The sequence below is a fragment of the Maylandia zebra genome, linkage group LG8 (genome assembly GCF_041146795.1).
Source record: "Maylandia zebra isolate NMK-2024a linkage group LG8, Mzebra_GT3a, whole genome shotgun sequence".
Classification (NCBI taxonomy): Eukaryota; Metazoa; Chordata; class Actinopteri; order Cichliformes; family Cichlidae; genus Maylandia; species Maylandia zebra.
The window spans coordinates 6256449-6284205 of NC_135174.1; the positions used below are offsets into that span (position 1 = coordinate 6256449).

Genomic DNA, 27757 nt, shown 5'->3' on the forward strand with positions numbered 1-27757 from the left:
AAAGGAACTTCAAGGAATAAGAATGGAAATGATGCATCTTTATAATTAGTAAAAAATAAATAAACACATAAACATTGCTCTGAGTTCTATCCAGCCAGTTGAGGACAACTTACTGATTCCAGTGTTTGTGGCTCTCAGGTGGCCCTGCTCATTCAGGGCCAAACAGTCGGGCAGTAGATTACTGTGTTATTCAGATTCCAGCCATGCAAGTGCACTCCGTCAAAGGTGGCCCTAAAGGTTTGCAGAAGCCTGAGTACTAGCAGCACCCTCTGCCTTGAACATGCACAAAGTTTCAAATCCGCAGATGTTTAGCAAAGCTTGATTCGAGAATTCTTGAGAATCAACATGCACGTTAGCAATGACGAGCACCAGAGCAGCTGCATATTGTGGGGAAAACTGTGATTTAGTTTGGGGTTTTTTGAGGGGGCTCATAGAGGAAGTAGATGTGAAAGAGTGCAGCAGAAATAACTGCGGTGTTATTTACAGGTGTGTTCACAAAACAGTGTGATTGTTAAGGAAAGCCCCACATGCAAACAATTAATCCTCTCACAAATAAAACAAGACTTGATCTGGTTCTGATCGTGACTTGTGTTAAAATCTGGCTCACTTGTGTGTCAGAATTTGCACATAGTCTACATGAATTCACAGTTTTCTACATAAAAAGTCAGATTTTTAAATCAGTTTTCCAATTCAGATGTCATTTAGTCAAACGTCGTCATGCCTATTAAGGCCTGTTATGTGCCAGGAAATAATATAAACATGAAAACTCCTGATAACAAATGTCTTGTTGTCAAAACACATTATCCAATTAGAGCTTGGAGCTAAATTTGGTGCGCTTTACACAGACGTGTTTCCACTGACAGGAACACAGTGCAGTGATGCAGTTCTCTCTGCTGCCAATTCTGACCATGAACATAAATTACAGACTAAATGAAACTGGCACAATGACATAACCAGAAAAAAGAGGAAGCGTCAGATCGAAAGAATTAAAAAGAGATTTGCTGAGAATTCGCAAATTTCCCCTGAGCATGGAAGAAGAGGAATGTGCTGCGATACTGTGGTGGACCAAACAGACAGTGACACACTATGTCACCAGTGGAGTAATGCCCACATCATGAAGGGTTTTTTTTTTTTTTTCATGCCTTTGAAAGGCTCCCACACTGTGAGGGATGGTATCGTTCTTAAGTACTACTTCAGAAATGAACTTATTATATCACATCTAAAATATATTATTTTTTTAGATTAAAGCCCAGTAAAACTTTCCTGGGCTTTAAACGTACTCTATTGGAGCTCATTTAGTAAGTTAAGCACTTCACAGTATGTCACTAATAGGCTTCATTCAGGTGGTCTTTTTGCCCTGTGGCACATCAGGAAAATAAACATTCACAAAAGCTTCAAACTGTGGATGCTGTTCACAGGGTGTGTGTGTGTGTGTGTGTGTGTGTCGTTACAGATAAAACGCAAATTCAACTTACTCTGATCTGCATAGTTTCTAGTTTTTAGCTCTAGCTGCCGTGTGTGAGATTCCAACGTCACCAGTCGACACTGGAGATCCTTCTTCTCGCCATCCTGGGAGTCTTCCAAGGCGATGTACCTCTGCAGATTGACACAGTGAAAACAGATATTTATTACCACAGCACTGACATTAACAAGAGTACTGTAAGCTACTGTAAGCACGAGAACATCCACTGATGATTTGTTTATGACAGCATCAGGAGGAAAAAATGTCACACATGCATGTGAGCGGTCAGCTTCCTTAGCCAGTCAAGCAATCATTGCCTGAAAGAGAAGAATGAAATAGAGCTGTGTGGACTAAATGTTGCATCTGTGTGCACTTGATAACAATCTGGGCTAGAGCAGGGCGATATGGCCAAAAATATTTATCACGATATATATTTGAAAATTTGTGATAACGATATAACCGACGATATAATTGATGCGAGACAAAATACAACTCCACAACATTACTAGCGCAAAAAGACAACCTTCCATTTATTTTCACTTAAACAAGAAGCTGGTTTTTATGTACATTAAAGCTTTATAAAAATGTAACAGTGCAAATGCAAATTCCTTGCTGAAAGTTTAACCAAAGGCATTTCCAGTAGAAATGGGCTGACACATCCTGAGCATAACCATGTATAATATCCACTGAAGTTAAAAAGAGGTGCTTTGCAACATTAAACTGCAGTGTGCAGTACGCATTTTTCGGACCATAAGGTGCACGGGATTATAAGGCACATTAAGCGAAACAAAGCAGTCAGATAAATCAAACTTTATTAAACTCATTCTTCTTGCTTCCTCCACTTCTGTACCATTGATTCATTAATGTTGAATTCTCTGCAGCTGCTCTATTCCCATGTTGTTGCAGTATATTAATGACTAACCTCGTATTGTGGATGGATTATCTCAGTTGTTCTCCTGACTGAAGTTTGGTCCGTTTACAGCATCCTGCCATGCGATTGCATTTGTTTCTAACCATGAAGAACCTTCACGTTAACTTTTATAAGTGGAAAAGTGTTAGCGTTCGTCCTCCAGCTTCACTGTTTATGTTATGCTAACATAGCTGTGTCGCTAGCGATCACGTAGCACATCATTATATACCAGCTAGCCCAACTTCAGTAACCCTACAAACGTCACTGCTGTTTAGTTTCCTGTCTTCGTTTATGTTGGAAGTGATAGCAGAGCTGTACGTTTGATTTTTTTTCAGAAATCTCTCAGTCAGAACATGCAATATCATGCTTAGGTAACTAGCGAAACTAGGGAGCTAACTTCCGCTAGCTTCCTGCTAACTTCTAACTCCGTTAAATGTAATAACTTTTGTTTTCATGGATGCCTGGAAGTTAAACTTTATAGTTACACCTGGTAAAGCAGCAATGCTGATCGTTTTATTAAAGATGAAATAATTTAGACAGTTTAACTCTAAGTGATGCTGCAGTGTTGTTTGACCTGAAGCATACGGAGCTTAGGACCCAGATTACTCCCAGATTTAAGAGCATCTTAGTCCGACAAATACGACAATAACAACAAAAAAAATGTGCTTTGTTGTGTATCTGACGGAAAAACACCAAACCAGTTCCACATCACGGAAGTTGCACCATTTTTACAAACCAATTCTGGTTCATCTGTTTCACTCAACAATCGGCCATGTGCGTATGAAACCAAAGGCACTGCGCATGCGCGTTTTACTCCCATTCTATCGCGATATTTCATTTTCCTATCGTTGCCTAACATTATACCGGTATTACCGTGAACGGTATAATATGGCCCAGCCCTAATCTGGGCGATATTAATACTATTAATACAAATAGGAAACAAAGCACAGAGTCTGTCTTCTGTTCATTATCAAAGTTATCCAACATCTCAGCACAACAGGTGCAAAGCAACAGCTTCCTCACAGCTTGTGCTTGAGTGCTTTTCTGTGTACTATTTGATATCCGTATCAGGATTGGTTTTGCAGCCTTCACAGCAGCAGCTGTCAGCAACCTCAGTCCTCTAAAACAGTACTGGACATGCAATCATGTTAAATCATTACTATGATAAACTCACCTCCTGATTTTCAACCCCTTTCTTCAAACTGTCTCCAGCCAAAAACCCATCAGTCAACATTAAATCTAACACATAAGATGAAACTGTAAAGAGATCTGGCAAAGTGGGTTTCTAAAGGATCCAATAACAAAAAAGAAGTAAATGAAATTCTTTAAAGAAGCAAATACGACGAAATATGACTCAAAAGACCACAAGAATTCTCAAAACAGGTTTATGAACTTTGAGTGAACTCCAGTACGACATAAACAAAACTGCCTTATACTGTTTAACTACAAGCACGAACCTTGTGGCACCAGTACGAAAGTCAGGAAATCACCATAGGTGCTGACACTGACTGTTTACCAAGGTGGTGGAGTAACCAAGCCAGTAGAGCTACATTACTAGAGTGACCATAAAATCTTCAGTTATTTCAGTCTAGCACTCATCATTTTGCTCTTGTAGTGTAACATACTGTGCAGCAGTATGTTACAATAAAGCAAGACTCTTATTACATTATAAAACAGAAATCAGTAATGCTGATTCATGTAGCACTATCAGTCTGCTACAGCGGTTATAATGAAGAACAGAACAGCAAACCTCAGTATTCACATGATAGGGTGGGGCTAGGTTTCACAATGAGTTCACTCAAAGCCTTGGCTGATTGTGACCCACACCCATTTTCACACCTTGGCTTGTGTGATTAGGTGGAGGATCAATAGGGGGTCCATGACCCTCTTGCAGACTCTCCACCAGTTGCTCTTAGAACTGAGGAAGCTTCTCAGATGAGAGGCGAAACGTCTTCAAGGAAACTTAAAGTCCAGACGCTTTTCTTTCCAGCTCTTTAGACTACAATGACCTGGATGACTGAGAACCTTCACAGACAGAACAGCAAAGCGTTTTGGCCTAAGTGCATTTCTGCACACACAGTGGGTGACAAAGAGAGAGACAAGAACGTTTACTTCCTACTTTACTGTTTATACCAGCAACAAAACAGAGTTAACATTGTTCATACACAACAAATAAGGAACTAGTCGACTCTCTTTTATTAACGGACTTAACTGAAACGGTACAAGCTGAACATATAAAATGTTTGAAGTTAGAAAATCTGTCTGGTTCTGTATTCTTTTTTCAAGCTGGCAACAGTAGACTAATTTATAAGGTAAATTAGGGGTTGCACATCTTGTATTAGCCAAACGGGCGACTAAGTATAGGCACTTATCCAGTGTATCGGATCAGCATGTGTTTAGGCTTTGCTGCTAATGCGGCTAAAAAAAAGGTTATTGTTTCTTACATGAATATTTTCTATGTCTACAGCAGAGATCAAATGTTTCAGTAGATCACTGAACAAATAATTAAAATAATAAAATGCTGCATTACTCAGATCTTTGGGAAAGTAAGGAGGTGGGGAACTGTTAAGATTGCATTTACAGTTACAAGAGAACTTAAAAACTTAAAAGGAATGGGGAATCTTATAGCTACAGGTCAGAATAACTGCAACAATAAAATACAGTAGGTCCCATTAGACAGCATCAAACATGACAGACAGCATCACTGTTAGAACTGTTTTGATAACTAAAGGTTAAAGGCTACAGCCAAACTTCTAGTAAAAGGGAATACACAGGGTACTGCTGGCCTCTGTCTCATTTGTACTGATACTTCAGCTGAATCAGGTGTCTGATGCTGTAAACATGCAGTCTTGTGATGCAGATGCGAATTAGACACCCTGCAGTAGAGCCCCGGGCTGGTGGTGAGTATCATCTGCAGAGAGATGAGGGTCACCTGAGAAGCCTGTTACAAGCAGCCTCTTATTTAAACATGTCCCATTAAGACCTGAGGAGTATAAAAAAAAAAAAAGGTGTTTCATCAAGAAACTTTGTTATTTTTAAAAAATAACACGGTCAGATGTCTCTATCTGTGGTGCCGCAGTCTGCACATGTACATAACAAAGACACGAGGTAAATAGGTGAAGCAGCAGGGGTCTGTGTTTTAAAAACCTTCTCCAGTTCCCCCCTAAGACTTTCAACAATTAACTTTAAAAGACACCATTTACCACCATAAAGGACTAACTGACTCTACAGCTGACATATGTTGACCCCCACCCACCCAACACACACTGCAGCAACACATTTATCTACATAACTCCCAAACTCTTTCTCACCACACTGCTCCTCATATGACCTGGGAAGGAGGCTTGCACATATGACAGCGCTCCAGAGAATAAGTGTTCCAGCGTTTGACCATGCACTCTTCCCCCTACGCTACATGGATAATGATCTCTTTGTCCCTGGGTGCCAACACACACTCTCCTGCTAACAAACACATGTGCTTCCAGAACAAGTGTGTGCCTACCCCCACACAGGGCTTCACTGTATTGGCACTCAATTGACAGAGACTGAAATCAGCTCCTTTTTAGAGCTTTTGGCTACAGATTCCTGCTGGGATGTTTAGGACAGCTGGGGGCGTTTGAGGTCCTGGATACCAGATGCAGTAAAGGGTTAGATGATCTCCTGCAGTAGTCTAATAGATTTCCAAAGGTCATGGTAAAATAATTTGTCTTGTAGATAACACTGTTTTGACAACATACTGTGGGATCCTACTCATCTTTCTTAGAACTGCAATGAGTCGATTTATTAGTCAAACAAAACACCAACTACTTTCATAATTAATCTTCACACAAAATTTCAACCAAAACCACTAAAACTTTCTTCTCAGATGCCAGAAATGCATCACAGTGAATTATTACTAATATTACAATAATCACTGGTAGCATGCAGTGTATGAGAGGCTGTATTTACTGCAGACTAATCAGCGCTTTGAGCTAATACTAGCATGCCATCCCTATTGTCAGACTGCTGTTGTGCTCTTTTGGTAGTTTGGTTAATGACGAATGAACACACAAACAAACACACCCTGACCTGATAACAGACTTTTGCAGTGCTTACGACTCATTCTGAGGGAACGATAAATATGCGTGCACCAAATTTCAGGTGATCACCTGACATAATCATAGACTGTGAATGGCACAAAACTGTGTGGCAATTACACAGCAGATGTTGTGTTATTTCTCTAGATGGGGGAAGACTTGGACTTTTTAGCAGCACTGGAAAGGATCAGATTTCCAGAATCAGATTTCCATCATGATGGAGCTAGAGGAAAACATGGAATATAACTCAAGTCTGAAAGGATTCATCTACTTGAGACAATTTAAAATTGTGCACAATCAGTTCAACAGTGATTGACACATTTCTATCCCAGACATATGTCTAAGATTTGGTTATAGGCCTATTTGTTTGGCAGATATTCAGGTTTCACTTTGGGTATTGGGATATTTGATATTTTTCAATGCTGAAATAGGTACCATGTCACATTTCTAATGTTACAGCAGTAATCAACATGCTTTTGTTCGCCTCACTTTTGCTAATTTTCATGCATAGTGGAAGCTGATTTGCTTGTCGCGCAAACAGAGAGTATTACAGACTGATATAGCTACAGCAACATCACCAGTTGGTTTTGTGAACTCCTGTTTTAAAGCCCAGGTTCCTCTTGCCTATGTAACCTCCTAATGTACTTAGCATCAGCTCATATGTCCATGACCAGTATTCACTCTCATTGACAGTTGCTTCAGTCACTCGCCTGAAAACTGAGAAACGTTTATCTTTTCCGGCAGTTTAACTAATATGGCCAGACACATCTGTCACAATTCAGTCTTTTCTTCTTTAAGACACAGTCAAACGGACCCATTCAACAGTATGCTGAACCCAGTATTGGTTGCTCCTGGTACATGTTAGTGATTCACGGTGATCAATCAGTTGGCATTACTCGTCAGTAGTGCGCGACCTCTCCCACATCAGCAGCAGATAACCATGGACGGACAAAAGAACTGAGGGAAGTGCCGTTTTTCCCAAAGAATTTCCTGCCTTGCCTTTTCCTCCTTTCGCTGAGGCAAGCCAATGAGAGGAATTCCTCTGAGCTTGAAGGACAGAAAAGCAGGACTTGGCCTATACGGCGTTGATTTGGTGAGATTAATCTGATTCTTTTTTCCGAGAGTGACTTTTTTAAATGAGCAGCTTCATAAATGAATCTGTGCCACACTGCTCATCAGCCTTAGAGAAGGCAGTTGCTTTGGTGTGGGCTGTGTGCATCTACACGTGGGTGTAAATGTGAAAATCACAGCTATCTGCACTGGAACCATCTACAGAGAGAGCAGGTGTATCCCTACAAAAAATTAATGCATTGATGAGTGTTTTTCTGAGTGACGGCACCTATCATTCAGCAGAAGAATACATTTTGTTGTAGGGCTGCTCGATTATGGCAAAAATGATGATCACGATTATTTTCACTGAAATTGAGATCACGATTATTTGACGATATTTATTTAACCCTTTAAGACCTACTATAGAACCAAGTCCACCAGAGCTTATATATATTTTTTTTTTTTTTACATGCTGTAGTGCCATTTGTGGGAGCATTTCAAGTTGCTATACATCAATACAACTGTTATAGCCCATATTTTAATAATATGTATGCATTAAGTCCATAGTAATTACATAAATTGCAAAAAAGTGCAATAAACTACAAAAAAAATTTGAAAATTGCTTTTGTTTTGTTTACATATATTTCTACTTGGAGAAATTTAAGAGGTTTATCCCTCAAAACTTTAAATACAATAAAGTTGCAAAAAATAGTTTACAACAACAGGAAATTTATTTTGAGTGTCTTCATAGTTTTATTTTGGAGATACAGCAATTTTTATATACTGCAGGAAAAACAAAAAACAATCCTATGATGCAAATTTGCAAAGAAAACAGCATGTGCATCATTTCACTGTGGGAAGTGTTACGAACAGCTGATAGGAACGGCAAAGCGTGTTTCTGGAATATTATGTTTTTGTTCCTGCAAGCGCTTTTTATGCAATTTTTGCAAAGCTATATGTGGAACGAAACCGTGACCGAGGACAAGCTGATGGCATCAGATGTAAGTACAACTCCTCCGGTTTCATATGCAAAACAAATTATTGCGCTAGCTTACACGGTTCAGGTTCTACAGGGATTTAACAATAGTTACGCAAAACGGAGCGTGCTGCTCTGACCGGCTTTAAAGGGTTAACAATGACTTTAAAAAAATAATATAAAATAGTGTGCAACACCACTGAAGTTTTTTTTTTAAACTCTCTTTTCAACCAACGGCAGTCACTCTCCAAATAACTTCTGCTTAGCTTTCCGAGCTTTCCGAGCTTCCCTCGGGTCCTCTTAATCAGCGGTCTCCAACCTTTTTTGCGCCACGGACCGGTTTATGCCCGACAATATTTTCACGGACCGGCCTTTAAGGTGTCGCGGATAAATGAGGGAGGGGCTAATAATCGGCTCAGTCATTTTTAATGATCGTTGAAAGCCCAGATCGTAATCGTGATTAAAATTCGATTAATTGAGCAGCCCTATTTTGTTGTATGTGCAGTATCAACAATTTTCACACATTCAAGTCACGATCATGTTGCTGTGTGCAGACTGACATGGGCTGCTTGTGATCGTGGTCGCTCAAACTTTGTGAAATCTGTCTCCTTCTATAACAGAGCATGAGATAAGTGGTGAATAAGAACAAGGGAGACTTCCAAAAGCAATCACAAAAACATCACTTGCTATTTAAACAGCTGATGCAGTAGGATCAGTCATCCTGCATAGCTTAAGGATCAGCTGGTAATATGTTTGCTATGATGGTTCTCCGTCATCTGAGCACGTCAGTATTTATGTTTATGAAAATATGAGAATAACACAAGTTTCTTTGTTACAGTCTATTTGACATTTTTGACAGCGATTTTGTAAAGGTGTGCCATTTGTTGTGAAATAACAAGAGAGCAGGTCCTGAAACTGCATGATAATTGTCCCATTAATTTGGAACCTGTTAAACTAGGCGACTGTGAATAAAAACATCTGTCATTCACACACATATTGGTTTGTCTGTGTGTCTGTGTCCAAACATTACAGAGGGCACTGTATAGCAGAGGTGAGAAATTTCACACAGCTGGATGAAAAAAAACCCTCAGCATACTGATGGAAAATGTCATCTGCAGGTCTCAAAGCTGAGGGAACATGTTACAACATGACATCAATTATTAATGCACTTCTCTGTGACCTGTTGCGCTTGTCATTCAACATTTAACCGTCAAGGCAAATGTCAACAACTGGGATTAAAAAAAACAGGACCTATTCACACATGGAACAATGGTTTACTAATGCAATCTAAAATAATGTAACAAATTTTTGCAGGGAAGTATTACTGCAACGTCTATTCCAGTTATCGGTTGTGAGTAATTCAGCTTGGATTGTTAGCATACTGTCTGGCAAAAAAGTCAGATGAGCAAACCTCTGCAGCAGTTCACAACTCTTGAATTTCATGGAGACTGCTCATGTGAATAACAGTCAAAAATGAAGATGCAACTATAACCACAAAAAAAACCAAAAAAAAAAAAACCAATGTAAGACTTGCAAGGATAATGTATGACTTCTGTTGAGAAGGTGTAAATTATCTTTAAAATTCTCCTCAGTTATAGTTAACTTTATTTGTTTTTATTTACAGATGTAATATTATCTACAGCTACTTTAGTACCATTGATGTTAAGTTAGACTCTTTTTCTCCAATTGATCTTTCTGAGTTAACTTCAATAATTACTTCCTCCAAACCATCAACGTGTCTTTTAGACCCCATTCCTACAAAACTGCTCAAAGAAATCCTGCCATTAATTAATTCTTTGATCTTAAATATGATCAACCTATCTCTAATAATCGGCTATGTACCACAGGCCTTCAAGCTAGCTGTAGTTAAACCTTTACTTAAAAAGCCATCTCTAGACCCAGCAGTCTTAGCTAATTATAGTCCAATCTCCAACCTTCCTTTCATATCAAACATCCTTGAAAGAGTAGTTGTCAAACAGCTAACAGATCATCTGCAGAGGAATGGCTTATTTGAAGAGTTTCAGTCAGGTTTCAGAGCTCATCACAGCACAGAAACAGCTTCAGTAAAGGTTACAAATGATCTTCTTATGGCCTCTGACAGTGGACTCATCTCTGTGCTTGTCCTGCTAGACCTCAGTGCAGCATTCGATACTGTCGACCATAATATCCTATTAGAGCAATTAGAACATGCTGTAGGTATTACAGGTACTGCACTGCAGTGGTTTGTATCATATCTATCTAATAGACTCCAGTTTGTGCATGTAAATGGAGAGTCCTCTTCACACACTGAGGTTAATTATGGAGTTCCACAGGGTTCAGTGCTAGGACCAATTCTGTTTACATTATACATGCTTCCCTTAGGCAGCATCATTAGAAGACATAGCATACATTTTCACTGCTATGCAGATGACACCCAGCTCTATCTGTCCATGAAGCCAGATAACACACACCAATGAGTTAAACTGCAGGAATGTCTTAAAGACATAAAGACCTGGATGGCTGCTAACTTTCTGCTTCTTAATTCAGATAAAACCGAGGTTATTGTACTCGGCCCTGAAAAGCTTAGAAATATGGTATCTAACCAGATTCTTACTCTGGATGGCATTACCTTGGCCTCCAGTAACGCTGTGAGGAACCTTGGAGTCATTTTTGACCAGGATATGTCCTTCAAAGCACATATTAAACAAATATGTAAGACTGCTTTCCTCCATTTGCGCAACATCTCTAAAATTAGATATATCCTGTCTCAGAGTGACGCTGAAAAACTAGTTCATGCATTTATTACTTCTAGGCTGGACTACTGTAATTCATTATTATCAGGATGTCCAAAAAACTCGCTGAAAAGTCTTCAGCTGATCCAAAATGCTGCAGCAAGAGTCCTGACAGGGACTAGAAAGAGAGAGCATATTTCTCCTGTTTTGGCTTCCCTTCATTGGCTTCCTGTTAAATCCAGAATTGAATTCAAAATCCTGCTCCTCACATACAAGGTCTTAAATAATCAGGCCCCATCTTATCTTAATGACCTTGTAGTACCAGATCACCCTGTTAGAGCACTTCGCTCTCGCTCTGCAGGCCTACTTGTTGTTCCTAGAGTATTTAAACGTAGAATGGGAGGGAGAGCCTTCAGTTTTCAGGCCCCTCTTCTGTGGAACCAGCTTCCAGTTTGGATTCGGGAGACAGACACTATCTCTACTTTCAAGATTAGGCTTAAAACTTTCCTTTTTGCTAAAGCACATAGTTAGGGCTGGACCAGGTGACCCTGAATCCTCACTTAGTTATGCTGCAATAGACGTAGGCTGCCAGGGATTCACATGATGCATTGAGTTTTTCCTTTCCAGTCACCTTTACTCACTCACTATATGTGTTAATAGACCTCTCTGCATCGAATCATATCTGTTATTAGTCTCTGTCTCTCTTCCACAGCATGTCTTTATCCTGTTTTCCTTCTCTCACCCCAACCGGTCGCAGCAGATGGCCGCCCCTCCCTGAGCCTGGTTCTTCCGGAGGTTTCTTCCTGTTAAAAGGGAGTTTTTCCTTCCCACTGTCGACAAAGTGCTTGCTCATATGATTGTTGGGTTTTTCTCTGTATCTATTATTGTGCGATCTACTGTACAATATAAAGCGCCTTGAGGCGACTTTTGTTGTGATTTGGCGCTATATAAATAAATTTGAATTGAACTTAAGATTACATTGGATTGTATATGGCCCACAAACTAAAAACAACTTTAACAGTCCTGATTCAGCTCTTTGAAGGAAAGTGAACTTTTAGAATGTGTACTTATGGCTAACAATAGACACTGAAAGCGAAAGACAAAGGGGAGCACACATGTACACAGAAGCACAGATAAGAGTGCCTGTAGACAGCCAATCAAACTCATGAGCATGCCTGCAGCTGCTAAGAAACAGCCCCAAATTTACCCAGCTCACAAAAGCAAGAATAAGGAGTGCAAGCCACAATGCACCAGGGCCACACTGAAGCGGTTACAGCATACTACATAGCTGCAGGTTTTACACCAACTCTCTTAAATAAGACCACGTGATGAGGAAACTGAGTAAACGACAATACAACACTGATCATCTTTTCACTTGCTTCAGTTTTACTCCAAACTTCAATCTGAGGTAATTGTAGACGTTCAGGTACACGCCCATGCAACATGCCCCAAAGTTCCCAGCAATAAATAAGAAAAGCAACCACTAACACTAAGTGCTTCACAGTGGTGATGCTTGTAACAAATCTAGCCAGAGTTTCAAATAATGAGGTCAGGTTATCATGTGAACTAAAAGCTCAATCCTCAGACAGTTTAAATCCTATGTGTCAGACAGTTTTTCTACTATTGGATCTTTACAATATCAGAGAGGAGCCATCTTTAAAAGGCCATCTCAGGGATGCAGCACTGGTCCACAGTCCACCTGTTGTTGAAACTTTGTGTTTCTGAAGAGCAGCCAATCATAACTCTTTAAGGCAGGGCAGACCTCAAAGAGTGGTTGAACTGAAGGGCTGCAGCAAAGCTAACTATGAATTACTTAAAAACCAAATTGTGTGAAACTCATGCAAAGCTACTCTAGCAGTCAAATGCGAGAAAAATGTATAAGTACAAATCTGCATAAGCCTGGGTTTCAGACCCAGTGTGCAAGACTGTGGCACCTAAACAAGTGTTTCCAACACAAACCGCCCTGTAGTCATGAAGAGCATGGCAACGGGGGTGTCATTTGGGCGGAATCAAATGCAGGGTCAGTGAGACAGCCATGAGTCATGAAGCTGAATCTGATCACTGAGATTCAAACTTGTTTTTGGTTGAGGCAAGAGCAGCCAGCTGGCAAATAGATCACTGACTGGTTTGCATATATCTGACACTACCAGGTTATGCGAAGTACAACAAACTACACGGTGGTGCATAAACCCATCATATAATGCAACTACTGGTCCAAGGAGACCCTAATGTTGCAACAAAACTTGAGCAGTGTAGTGTCTCAGAGTTGACCATAAGGGATGGCTTGGGTACAGGACGATCTTTATAAGAAAATGAAATGCAAGTGTACCGAATAATTATATACTTTATAAAAAGTACAAAAGGATAAGTAATGCGCTTATGTGTACTTGAAAAGCATTGCAACAGTAAAGTGGCCAGATTTTCCAACTGACTTTGGCTCAAATCCTTTCATCGAGCGCATAATACACGCCTTTAATCTTTAATCCCGCTTGTAAATTAGTTTGGCGCTGTTGCTGCTTGTTTTTTTAATCAGACCCACCTCTTCTGTGTGTTTTCTCAGTGCCTTCTCTCGCTCATACTGGGTAACGAGCTGCTCGTTGTCCTCCTTCAGCAGCTCCAGCTCCACTTCGTGCTCCTGGTTGACAGCGAACACCGAGTCCAAGTTCTCCAGCACTGCGACGACCAGCGGCATCAGCTCCTTTACCACATCCTCGTCGTATTTTTCTATGAGCCGTTCAAACTCCCTGTATATTGAACTGGCCAGACCTGAGACCCGCTCAGACATCATGGTCGAGTTGCCCGAGTCGTCCTGATACAGGACTACGTCGTCCAGCTCCATTTTCCCGATTCCACTTGCACTTCTTTCCCAGCTAACGTTAATGAGCTAGCCGCAAGCTTCGGCTGACCAGAGGCTACCCACCTTCTACTTTCGCGGCAACAACAAAACTGTGCTCCTAAAACATCGCTCGAATGTTGTTTCTCATGCAGCGAAGGCGCTGTACTTCATTAACAAAGTCCTATCCCTTAGTCGTGTGGACGGCAGACTTTAAAACCTTGCTAGCCTAGAAGCTAGCAGTACTGAAAAGTCTTTACTTGGCTCCTGATTAGTTTCCCTATCCAACAGATGGGCTTCTGCTGCTGCGTTCACGCGCTGTTGGAAAGATGGGAACAAGCGAAGTTCAACGAATCAAAAAAGTAGTAAGCGCAACATAACAGAACAAATTATTTAGCAGTTATGGAAAAACAAAACACTAAAAGGTGACAGTATAGCCCAATAGCCCATGCTAGCAAATATAGCTTGTGCTTACAGAGCTAAAAAATAATAATAATGGGATTTTAACTATTGCTCATATATAGTTACTTTTAAGTGACGTTTGAGGGGCGGAGAAAAAATCGTATCAAAAACTGGTTTAAAGAAAAACACTTGTAGCTTCGCCTTCTTGCATATGCATAAAATACAGAATTTACCCGTAATTTTCCCGTTAAAGGATATCGATAATTATTTAAATTATTTAATTGACCGAGTTAGTACACGCTTCCAACTTCTAATTCTAGCACTGCAGCACAAACAAAGCAGTTATGTAGGCGTACCATTTGATTCCCTTCATAAGTCAAACCTGGGATGATGTCGTTTGGGCAGCGTTAGTAACGCATTGAATAACCGCTCTGTCATTTCCCGAGTCAGTTTGGAAATATGAGCTCACAGGGATCACTTGAAGATGTCATGTTGGTGACGCTGACGTCACATCTCTGCGGGGGACAGAGTGTGAAAAACTGAAAGTAAGACACTTTTTAAAAAAATGAAAAGATGGTTCGATAAAAGAATGTGCCTGTCTCACCAACTCCTTCATCCACACGGTATTTTACTTTCATGTTCAAAATTTACATCCCTTTAGATTTCAAGTACTATCAAGAGAATATGCAGTTGTTTCTAATGCGGTCAGTTGTGCAGTCAGCGTTTCAGCCTCTCCTGCCACTGCATCACATCATCTTTTCATCCAAGCACATATAGTGACCATTGCTGCAGTTTTCACAATAACAAAGCATCCAACAAAATGAGCAGAAACTTCACCCTCATTCTATCAGCTCTCCATACTGTGATCTCCTTTTGATGTAATACTTGTTAAATTATTAAGTGGATTTGGTCATGCTTTTACCTAGAGGTGGGGTTTAAGATTATTTACAGCTGTTTCTACCTGTGAAGATGTTCTTTAATCTGACGTTGGGTCTGTTCCCCAAACGGTCAAGGTAGATGAGGTTTCTGCCGGAGGTTTCTTCCTGTTAAAAGGGAGTTTTTTTCCTCCCACTGTCACCGAGTGCTTACTTATAGGGGGTCTTCTGATCTTTGTCGTTTCCTCTGTATTCCTGTGGGTTCTTTGCTTCACATTATAAAGCACCATGAGGCGACTGTTGTTGCTATATGGCACAGGTTAAGCAAAAATCAACTGAACTGAATGTGTTTACAGGACAAATTTATCCAATTTGGAACAGAAAAAAGTGTTTTTAGGGATAATATGTTGTTAATTTCTTTTTTATTTATGGTAAACACTTCCATGAAAGCAACCTTTTATACCAAACATCAAAGTTTAACACATTTTATGTATCTTTCAGTCTTCATGTAATATATAGCCTCAAGTATAGCATTAATGCAGAGGTTCTAAAAAGAATCTCTGCACTAATTTTATTTATTTATTTATATATATATATATATATATATATATATATATATATATATATATATATATATATATATATATATATATATATATATATAAACTCTTCATTATTGCTTACATTGATCTCGCTGCCTCTTTCAAATGAGCTGTCTACATTACATAACAATAGTCATACTTTTTTTTTTCTTTTTCTTGAATTTGTGTTTAAAGTTAAAAATAGGGTAAGAACTAATGCCTCCTGGCCTGTTCATAATTACATCCCCCCAACTGACTCCTGTGGCTTCAGTCCATGGATTAATCCCATTGTTAAGCTTTATAAAACTTGCTGGCTCTAAGATCAACAGGCTCCTCTCACTGAGAAACCCATTGTTTATTCAGAAGAGGGGAAAAATGAAAGAATAAAAAAGGTGTGCTTCACAAAAGAGTTTAATTGCATCCAGGAGTCCAATGCTTTCTATTGAGGATTTGAGATTGTTATGCAGGCATATTATAATATAATATATATATATCACCTGAAATGAGCAATATCCATGGCAAGTAAACAGGTTCCCACCTTTTGTGTAAGTACAATCTTTCTACTTCTTACACCAACACATTTATGTCAAACACCATGCACTATTCAAACTGCACTGAAGAAAAAAAAAATCTCACTGTAAACAAGCTGTGCTCATCACCGTGTCTCTCAGCTTGGTTTCTGTAATGCATAGGCACTGTTCACCCTGATGTCTCAAGACATTAAACACAGGACAAGCTAACCACAGCTACTACACAATGAAGGTGTGAATCCGGTACAGGTTTCTGTGGCGAAAGCTACCCCTTTATCACTCTGACTCAGTCTGCTCTCACTCTCTGAAGAGAAAGAAGATAAGAAAGGAAGGGGCAGCCTCTTCCAACCACACACCGCTCACACAGACATAAAAATCAACAACACCGGCATCACGGTAAAAACTGCAGCACTGTCAAATATTGTACACAACGCACATTCAAAGATCATGGCATTCAGATGCTCAAGGAGTAACTCAAAGTCAAAATACATAAAATTATTTGATATAAATCATTAAAAGTGCAATTAAACAAATGAAACTTGTGCTCCAGAGAGTTTCTTTACAAATAAGGTTCCCTCCATGGCGATCATAACAGGCTACGCTTTCACGTATTCTCTGATCAAATACTTGTATATTTGAAATCTTTGAAATTTCATAAGGCTTGGAGCCAAAATATGAGGAAATGTTGTGATTACAGGCCACGCGAACTACCTGAAGCAGTCCTTTATCAGGCATCGACACACAGAAAACAAATGATCGGCAGGTGGTTTAAACATTGCGGAGGCTGGGAGTGAAGACACAAGGAAACAGTCTCTATGGTACATTTCAGATAGCGTTGTGCTGGCTGTCGCTTAAAGATGAAGGGCACAGGGAAAAGGGCTTGTCCTTGGTCAGAGTGCCGAGTGCTCGGAGCACAATGTCGGGCATGTGATCCGTAAGCATCCTGGGGCTGATCAAAATACTCCGGAATGCCATTTCATTTGACCAGTCTGCACGGTACCGGACCTGGGAAAAGCAGGATCTAAGGAAAGTAGAGGACAGAGTGACCAAATAATTTATGTGCTTATCTCTCATAACACTATACGCATCTAAAATTATTAGTTAGGCTTAGGGGTTATAATGAACATGAACACATGACAGCCTAAACACAGTTTACAGACTATAGATACATGATGGAAGTAGCTTGCTTTAAAAGAATGGGGGTATTTTTTCTAACGTCCAGCAGGGGGCGACTCCTCTGGTTGTAAAATGAACTGCATAGGAAAACTGCTCTCAGCTGTTTGATCCATGCCATCAGTAAATATTTTTCTGATGAGTTTATGTCTTCAGTTTCCAGTTTCAAGTCTTACTAAATGCAACACGATGTTGACTTTGGACATAACTTCTCTCATTAGTGTCCCAAAGAATTCAAATTGTCTATGCAGTCGTACTCTATCAGTATGCAGTAACCCTTGGTCCTTCCCCCACACATCTAGTTTGAAACACTAGCATAGTGATCAAAAATACACAACTGGTCCTCATATGCTAAGCTAGCAAAATTGCCATTGGGTTCCCTAATTGCTTTACTGTTGAAGGGGATATGAAGTACTTTTGAACCGCAAACCAGTCAGTGATCAACCAAGAATGTGTCAAGAACTTTTGCCTTTCTTGAAAAAGAATTACAAGATACACAAAGTCATCAACACTTGGAAAGTCTGCTGTGAATCTGCTCATTGGGAACATGAAACATTTGCAGACCCACCTCCGTGTCGGCCCATCTTCTGTGATATGCAGAATGCGTCCCGGCAGGAAGAGAGGCAAGTGTGCAGGTGTGTGGGCGGGTGATTCATCTGATCCCAGGCTCTGATAGGAGGATGAGTGGCGAACGATTAGAGACTCCTCTCCCAGGAGGGGCTGGCTAAGCTCTTGCTCCCTCCTGTTATCCATCTCAGTGGGGCAGTCATCCGGGTCTCCGCCAAACAACTCATACCAACATCCCTGCAGCAGGATGCGGTACTGCAATGCAAACATGAAAAAGGGTCCAAAATTCACAAGTGCAACTTCATTTCCAGATAGTCTAGAGGCGTAGGGCTATATGAAGGGTTCTTACTTTGGGTTTATTGCAGTTTGAAACTATTTTCAGTAGCTTTCTCTTCAGATCCTCCATGTTTGGAATGCTCAGTCTTAGCGGAAAAAAAAACAAACAGAGACAGTTGATTGATTATAAGGTTGTCTGTGCAACATTCATAAAAACTCAAAAGATCACGTTTGTCTGCAAACATTCACTAAAACAACTTGAGAAACTGGAGATTTTGTGTCGTACTCTGGTCCATCCATGCTTTTTTCCCCCCTAGTGACAGGTGGTTGCCTGGGGGTCACTGACCAGTCAGTAGGCCTGTGTGATTGGGGCTTTAGCAATCATTTTCCCAGCAAATGTCATCGAACTCCAGCGAACTTTCCCTGGTGGCTCATAAAGCCTTTTTATTGCTCGATGAACTGGTTTGAAAGAGGACAACAGTGAAAGATCCATGTTGGGTGGTAGCAAAATGTCTAAATTCACAAGCTGACATTTCCCTTGAGTAGCTTATAATCATAGGTGTGTAATTAAAAGTGACACACTTTTGAGAGTGACTTGTTGGGGTTTTTTTTGTTTTTGCCTGTGCTGTCCGGCAGTGTAGTGATCAGAATTGTTGTCTGAAGGCCAAACAAATTTATTTCCCCAAGTGGACCATTACGGCTTTTGCTATACTGGTCCACTATTTTATTAGATTTTTATAAGGATTTTTTTTTTTTTTTGAGTTAATATATTTTACAAATAGGGAATATTTTCCCCCCCCTCACATTTTTTTCCTAGATCAAATGAGTGTGGATTGGATTTTTTTTAACAAACAAACAAACAAACACATAAAAAAAAACTCTACCATCAATATTATTTATGAAAAGTCTGGAATTTATTTTACTGTTTGTTTGATCTTTGTACTGGTAACCCAGAAGTGGAAAAAGTTTGTGATTAGAATACGTTTTAAGAAAAAAGGAAGTTGCAGCCTAAAAAAAACTTCCGGTTATATTCTTCACATGAAACTTAATTCCTAAAGAAATGATTATTATTATCATCAGCATCATCATTTTCTAAGGTACTCTTACCATAATACAAAAAAAAAAAAAATGTTGGTAGAGTACAGGGAAGAAAATACTGATGAATCACAGACTGACGTGCGCGCTGTTTGTGAAATAAATGTAGTAATGTACCCACTTATCTGTTACAGCAGATATACTGCTAGCAATATGAACAGAGAGCGATGGTTAGCCAGCAGCTGTAATGCTGCTGTGACATCGTTATTTCACAAAATTAGCTCATAGAATAACTTGAAAATAAACAGCTGCATTAATTAGCCAAATTAGCTGATGTTACTTAAGATAGGAATTTGCTACTTCACACTGTTAGCAGCTAGTCTATGTTAGCAGGTGAGCTAGCATTAGTTAACAATGACATATTGCTAGTGACTGAACTAACTCTTCCTCGTTGTCTTACTTATAGGACAAAAACAAACATCACTTTTTCTTTTTTGTCCTGATTTGAAGTTGGCTTGAGACTAAGTGGACAGAGAGAACAGACTTCTTAGATTCTAAATATTTCAAGTACGTAAAATAAAAACACTCACGGCTGTTATATTACTTGATCACATTTTTGATTCCTTAATATTTAGATCACTTTAATGGCATCATGTATACAAACACATGATAATATATTATTAGAAATCAACTTAGAGGAAATACTACAGAGTCTGAAAATGTTCAGTTTTTTAAAACATGTCACCATCTGTTCACACAAGTTTACATCCTTAGATATAGAAATTTGAGTTAAAATTTTGACGAAGGCTTAGAAAGTAAAGGAGTGTGTCAGTTACACTTGTATTCTCCTATGTGAGTAATAACAGGGTAGAGCCAAATATAGAATCTCCATCATGCAGTAGTCTATAATAGTTTCACCACAGAACATTCATGCAGGCTTTTTGAAGACAGCACTGCTGTGTGCTAACACACAAATATACACGACCTTTAATGATCCACTGTGAACAGTGAAGATCAGTGTCACAAGCATCTATTCAGCATCACATACTGACTATGAGCTCTGAATTTAGTTACTCAATACATTCTGATTACTAAGAAGTAAATAAAGTAACGAGCTTTCCGTGTTACCTGGGAACCAGATCCTTTCCCAGGACCACTGAGACCACAAAGTCCTTGGAGTAATCAGCTAAAGCTTTACTGCACACAGAGAGGAAGTAGAACAAAAAACACATTAAGAAAACTGTCCCATACCTGACAGTTTACAAGCGTAATCAACTATTTAAATATGACATTACATACATCACATTAGCTGGGTGGCAAAGCAGTTTTTCTAATTACTGCTCAGCCACCCAGCTCTTCCACCAGATCTGTCCACAGACAGCTGCCTGTAGCTGCCAATTAAAATCGGTCCTGACCTCAGACTTTGTCAGCCTTACCTTAGGAGGCCCCCTGGTGGAGAGAAGGCATAGCACTGCAGGGTGGGGAAGGAATTGCGCAAGAGGATAGCCAGCACTGAGGCTGCACCAGCACCCAAACTGTGACCGGTGATCACCAATTTATACTCCTACGAAAAACAGGAACACAAACACGTCATCTGTGTGGCTTCAAACAGAAGAAGGGAGACAACTGCCCGCGTGCACACACACACACAGAAAGCAGAGCTGTTATTTTTCCATATAGGAGGGAAAAAAGCAGGCCAGTTTTATATTTTCCGATTATCTCACAAATAAAATCTTGTGAGTTTTTTAATAGAGTTTCCAGCTGAAACACACATTTAAGCAATCAAACCAACTTTGCAGCCCCTTCAAACTTTAAGCTCATTTTCTGAGAATTCACAAGTGAAAACTTCAGAAAGTGTTTTTTGGGTAAATTTTCAAGGGTGTTGACATCACCACGTGGGATAAAAATGAACGTTACATTTGAAATTCTCTGCACTCAAGGTTGCAAAACTGAGAAGGCTGAGTTAGAGCAAATTAGGTGCGGTTTGCAAGTTTAACTGACAACTTATGGTGACACTGTGAGACACGTGCAAATTCTTGATAGTCGCAGTATCATATATGGTTTTACCAACTGGTTATCATGAGCATGTGAAGCTTAGCTGGTGCCGCAGAATGAATCCAAAGGAGAATATACTTCGAGTAGTAAAAATGTTTTTTCCACCAAGAATATGTGCAACAACCTACTAACAACTTTCTGATGTTGAAAAAAGTTGTTTTTCCTTCATGTTGGGCTTGGTTTGGAGCCACAACCCTGTGATTGTTCTCTTGGCTCTTGCATCACACGTTTTACCAGATTAAAAAGCAGAACTGTTATAAAGCTTTAAGTATAAGTGGATTGAGCACATTGGATAATTTAACAATTCTTTATTATATGACTACATTCAAAGATACCATTGACTCTTAAGGAATCATGTGTTGAAGATGAGTCTCGTTTCACAATGTAGGTAAAAAGGACACCTTTGAGATCACATAACTTGTTCTGACCAAACACCAATCCCCCTTTGGGATTTGGCCCCTGAGAGTTTAACCAAAATGGGTTTTTTTTTTCTTTTCAATGAATTATCAGAAAACAGCTCAAACATCCAGGATAGCAACGTTTGTTTTCTGTTCTTCTTGACATTAAATCGGTGCAGTTTTTATACAAGTCCCGTGACACTGATGTTCAGGTGGTTATGAGGAAAAAAACCTGGTTTTTAGCCTGGAAAAGGTTATGTTGCTCTCTCTTGTGGCCAAGCATCAAGGATCACAAATGGTGGAAAAATTATGCAAAATAAAAAGCACATTTGGACACACCCTTGTGTACTTCAAGCACCAGTAACTCAGACTGACTTTATAAATAATACTGAATTGAATTTTCTGAAGTGTCAGTTCACAAGAACAGTCGCCTCAGGGTGTTTTATATTGGAAAGACCCTAAAATATTAGAATAAAAAAAGAAAAATCAAATGACCCTCTATTAGCAAGCACTTAGCGACTGTGGGAAGGAAAAAAAACCCCTTTTAACAGGAAAAAACACAAACAAAACCCCCAAAAGAAAACTACTGATTCTCAGGTGGTTTAGTGGGAAGTACTACCTGATCTTTGATGAAATGATCTAGTTGTGATAAAACTAAAATAACCTAAAGTGCAACTGAAAGGTAGCCTCTGGCCCAGTTACATTTCTTACCGGTGCAATGGAGAAAGCCTGGTTCAGGATGCCATCGTTCACCAGCCTCTTGTAGACGTAACCCGCTGCCTGGCTGATGCCCTGCAGGAGACACAGACATCTGCTGAATCTGGCAGGAACCTCAACAATGACAACCTTGGAGAGCTGTATTCAAATGAATGTTCACCTTGTGGGCGTAGCAGGCTCCCAACACTCCTTCTACAGGCAGGTTCTCACATTCAGCAGACAGGTCTGTGAGGACATCCTGCAGGAGACATGAAGTTTAACTCTCTTGTGGGTAAAAATCATTCAGCTCCTTCCTGAAGCTCCAGACTCATAAGAAGAAATGTTAAATTATTCCAAATCTAATCACCATTTCACCTACATCACTCACATGTGTCGACACTCAGTGATGCAAACACACCTTCTTTCACTTCAACTTTGTTTTTGTATAAGTGCTATTGAGTGAGTGCTGAAGGGTCACATGGCATCAGATGGGGACATGAGACCTATATTTATCAGTCTATCCTTTCACTGACTTTTCACTTCGTTGAACACAAAAAGAGGGAAGTGATACTGAAAATTAAGAGACAAGAATAGACAGTAAGCATTACAAATGTGGCTCTGAGTGTATTCTTTGGATTTTGTATCTGTCACACAGAAAAGGCCGGTACAAAAACTGCTTTTTTCAAAATATGAACAAAGGGAATGTCCACTATTAATGTGATGGTGGATAGCTCTGTTCTCTCAGAGGGATGAAAAAGAAAATGAGTTGAAAATACACATGGGTTAGCCACTTAAAGTCTGTGTATGAGGAAAGCACCACGCATAGATCAGTCATGATTCTAAAATCACCACCAATTGTATTGTTTCATATCTCATGCTGCCAGAAAAAGACTTCTGAAGGTGTCCTGTGATATAAAGCAAGGACACAAAGGCAGATTGGTGGAGTGACATCAAAGCCTGCCAGCAAGTAAACACAAGACAGGAAAGCTCATGTCTAGCTGGTTAGCATCAACTTTCAAAATAAGAATGAGAGGGCTGTCTGTGGGGAAGGGAAGAAAAAAAACCCAAACATACAACAAACAATCCATACTTAGACAGCTGATACCCCATACTATTTTTGGCAAGGGAAAAGGGGGGAAAAAATAGGTCCCAACTCACTTTCAGTGAAAGAGTTCCTCTGACAGCCACCAGAATCGCCTCCCTCTTATGATCCAGAGCCACGAAGAAGGGGATCTCATAGATCTGCAACATACCACGTGTGCTTAGATGTGCTGTCGTGAGGCTGGAGGTGGCCTTCAACTTGAACCTTATGTAACGTAAATGGCGAGTGAAACCCCCACCTGGTTGTGGAAGCTGACGTGGATAAAGTCTCTGTACTGCAAACCAGTGGTTTGTAGGATGGATGAGAAGTGGCAGCCGAGGTGATCTCCTCCAACGATTTCGTCCTCGGCTACGCGACTCATGCAGCTGAAACACGTGCACGCATTAGGATTTGGGTTACTCGTCTCACCAAAGGTTCCGCTGATTCCAACGCGCACAGCATCTTACCAGTCTCCACTGAGCTTGCAGGGCCCGGTAAAGAGGTTGGAGTAAATGTACAGAGGCCAGCCGTAAGCCGCCGCAGCAAACTGCATCCAGTGGGTGGCTTTCTCCAGCTCGTCCTCCAGATCCTCTCCCTTGAAATGGTAAATAAATAAGTAGGATTCTGCTTTGCTGGTTTCACAACATGAGCTCGACTTCATCTACATGAATCATGACTTACTACAGGAGAGGAAGGGCTGTGAGGGACTACGACATCAGGATCTCTGCTTCGCTCCATCTTATCCTGCTCCTGGTGCAGCAGAGCCAAACCGGCTGCTATGTCACTTGGAACCAGATCTGTGTCCTGCAGCATGACAGAGAGGATCTCACAGTGGGTTTTGCATCAGTGGAAATTATATTCGACGCAGCTTATTTTAATGTTAAATACATTATTTTTTTCAGCCTGTATTCTGCTTCGTTTCAAAAATCTCTTACAGAGAAGAAGCTGCTGAAGAGCTGAGAGATGCTGGAAAACGCTGCCCGGGAGCTCTCGTCCTGCGGCAGGCAGCAGCATAGGAGCCGCAGCCTGCTCTCCCACACTTTAACAGCGAGTGAGCGAGCCGTGGATAGAAACTGGGTGCCCTCGCTGCTCTGCATGTCTCGCACTCCCAGCGGCTCCATGGCAGGAGGCTGAGGACGAGGGTTTCCCAGTGGGTCAAAAACAAACACTACCCCCACGGCCGTGAACAGCAGGATGATCCAGCTGTTGCCACAACAGAAACAAGCGAGGGGGAAAAAGGTTGATCAAAGCAACGTTAACTAATTAACTAGTTGAATAAACCAAAATCCTCACACCTGAACAACCTACCTGGCGACAACTGCCGAGATAACGGCTCCTACCGTGGCAGGATCACAGCCACGGCCATCATCCGACACCCAGACAGCTCCCAGACAGGCCCACACCAGCTCAGGGACATACAGTATCGCCCGCAGGTACACCAGCGCAGGCATAGAGCGCCGCGGGCCGGGGTTTGTAATGGTACCTGACAGAGTAAAAATTAATTTACACTAAAGATACAGAAAGAAACTTCCATAACAGACAGGCAGATCTTTAAATGTGCAACATATAAGAGTGTTAGTTTGAAAACTTTCAAATCAGTAAAATTGTTTCTGCAAAGAGCCAATCACCAGCCAAACCAGAAAACATTTGAGCCAATCACGTGTTGGACTGATGCATGCTATGGTCTGCGACAGTTTTAACTGTTTTCATCTAAAGTTAGTATTCTAACCAGCTATCCCTTATCCAACATCTTTTAGAAAACGCAACTTGATGCGACAACAAGTTAGTCCAGCATTCAGTCAGCTCTCTGCCCAACATGAAGAAGGAAAAGGCAGAAGAATTAAATCAAAATATTCTTCACAGCTGTCCTTTCTCACATGTAGCACCTAGCATGAAAAATGTGCGCTTCAGAAGTATCCACACTACCCCAAATTCTCCATTAGATTTAAGTCAAGAAGCTGCCAGAACAGAGCATGCAGGGAGCTTACAGAATGCCCACTCGCTAGCTGCTCTATTCCCACATCATGTGTACTCTGTACTAGGGAGCTAGCCAGTAAAAGACTACTCATATCTGAATGACTGTAGTGATACACTCCTCTGTTGGGCATTTTTTAGAAAAGTGCAGGTGTGGAAAAGACACACTCCTTCTCGAGCATGGTCTAATGCATGGGTTAGGATTTGCCAATTTTCCCCATCAGAAAACTCTTACACAATAAAAAGGAGATGCTCAATATATGTTGCTAAAGAAGCAAACGGGAAATGACTCAATGGCATTGTTCAGTTCAGGGTTCACTTCAGTTGATCTAAAATGCTGCTGCAAGAGTACTGACAGGGACTAGAACGAGACAGCATATTTATCCGATACTGGCTTCTCTTCATTGGCTTCCTGTTAAATCCAGAACTGAATTTAAAATCCTGCTCCTCACATTCAAGGTCTTGAATAATCAGGCCCCAAATTATCTTAATGACCTTATAGTACTGGGTACAGCATCACCCAATTAGAGCTCTTCGCTCTTAGACTGCAGGCTTACTTGCGGTTCCTAGGTTGCTCTGTTACAGTTCAGTCATTTTCAGGTTAAGGTTGTGGCCCTTGTGTGTGCACTAAGGAGGCAGACCTCTAATGAACCCCAATTAATTTACCTTGAGCACTGATGTAGACAATAGCACACAGTGAGAGGATGATGAGTGCCAGCACAACCAGCAGTCCAACCAGGTAGCTATGAAGAACTGCTCTCCCGTTACATTCGAAGTGACCCTTGTGATAAATGAATAACACCATGGTGCCAATCCACCTGGAGAAAAGCAACAACAAAGTCAGTTATATTAATGCGCCGAGTTAGGCAGGCTTAGGTTAGCAAAGGTGTTTCAGTATTCACGAGAGTAATCAACATACCAAAGTATACGGATGAACAGTTCAAAGGAGCCCGGGAAGACCAGGTCGTCGCTGGCTATCCCCCAGCGCCGACCAAACACCACCATTCCAGGCATTTTGCAGGTAAACAGCGGAGATCTCTCACTGAGGATGGCTTCGGCGCTACACGGTGGAAAGGCTTCTCTTGAGCAACACAAAGTTCACGTCATGCATGACTTCACTGACAAAGCAACAGCCAACCCAGCTGGCAACGATCTTCACCCACTGGTGTCTCATCAAAATTCCAACGTTGCATAATTATCCAATACGATCTAGACCCCACACCGTTAACTCCACCCTGGCGCTTGTGTCAGCTACACCCGACAAGACCGACCTGTGACTCTGTTGTTCTAAGACGTATGCGACCTGCTGGCACTTGGTTTGGCTAGCATTAGACCGTGCAACTAATGCTGTTAATGGGACAGCCTGCAGGATGTTACGCGATTAGCATCTAACCTTAGCTAAAAATACTATCGAGCTATTCCGAGAAACTAAACACAAATACCAATGACAAGGACTAGCTACTTAGCTAGTAATGTGTCAGCATATTACTGAGTACGCCATGTCGCCTGATAAATGTTAGGGAAACAAAAAACTGATACATTTGAGTAGGTTTGGGTTTGTTTTGTCAGGAAAATTAGCAGTGTCCGTCCGCATATGTTTTCCGGTGAAACAGGGACAAACTAGAGTTCCGCTTTCTTGGTCACCATACAGACAGAAATATAGCTCTCTTCTGTTGAGAGTTTCCAGCTGAAGCACGATTTCATAACACGAGATACTGGAGAGAGTATTGTCGATACCTATACCGATACAGATACTTTTAACTTAAAGGCAGCTTAAGAGCAGCATGACATGACTTATGAACTAAATTATCATCAACCTGTCAAAACACGTTTTTAATGACTGTTCATTATTATTTGAATGCCTGAATAGTTAATAGGTAATCAGTCTTCTAAAGCAACAGCTATCACAAAAATAAAACTTGTTAAGTGTGACTTATTGAAAGGACCAGTATTTACACAGACATGTCTCCTTTCTGATGATTGTATGTATCTAAGTATAGATCCTATCGCACAGTATCGATCCAATACATATGCCAGTGTTGGTATTGATTCTACCAATATTTGGATACCACTTCTAGTAATGGCTGCATGGTACA

General features: G+C 40.6%; 2 protein-coding genes across 4 annotated transcripts in view; both read right to left on the reverse strand.

Annotated features, from left to right (window-relative positions):
• Positions 1-14465, reverse strand: part of spag9b (sperm associated antigen 9b) — a 39679-nt gene extending 25214 nt beyond the window's left edge. The window contains exons 1-2 of one of the 3 annotated variants that reach the window (XM_076887232.1): positions 13725-14465; positions 1476-1596 (exon numbers count right to left, since the gene is read on the reverse strand). In XM_076887232.1, coding sequence (XP_076743347.1) covers positions 1476-1596; positions 13725-14024 — 421 coding nt within the window. In that variant the 5' untranslated portion in view covers positions 14025-14465. The remainder of the gene's footprint in view (positions 1-1475; positions 1597-13724) is intronic. The other 2 variants (XM_076887231.1, XM_076887230.1) reach the window with 2 other exon arrangements.
• Positions 14466-16269: 1804 nt separating this feature from the next.
• On the reverse strand, positions 16270-27265 carry daglb (diacylglycerol lipase, beta). The gene is made up of 15 exons (XM_004557476.6): positions 26581-27265; positions 26328-26479; positions 24996-25170; positions 24623-24890; positions 24369-24491; positions 24155-24282; positions 23947-24073; positions 23765-23848; positions 22788-22865; positions 22622-22702; positions 20894-21021; positions 20586-20654; positions 18496-18568; positions 18148-18401; positions 16270-17427 (listed from the first exon to the last, which is right to left on the reverse strand). The coding sequence occupies exons 1-15, from the start codon at positions 26673-26675 to the stop codon at positions 17232-17234; spliced, it is 2031 nt and encodes a 676-aa protein (XP_004557533.1). The 5' UTR covers positions 26676-27265; the 3' UTR covers positions 16270-17231.
• Between the last annotated feature and the right edge of the window lie 492 nt (positions 27266-27757).

Bases quoted from the DNA above. Each gene is read 5' to 3' on its own strand.
- daglb (XM_004557476.6), bottom strand. From the start codon at position 26,675: ATGCCTGGAATGGTGGTGTTTGGTCGGCGCTGGGGGATAGCCAGCGAC. The intron at 21,022-22,621 runs GTAAGAAATGTA...TGTTTTTCGTAG, and splicing joins AGGCTTTCTCCATTGCACCG to GAGTATAAATTGGTGATCAC. The intron at 18,402-18,495 runs GTAAGAACCCTT...TTTGCATTGCAG, and splicing joins CAAACTGCAATAAACCCAAA to TACCGCATCCTGCTGCAGGG.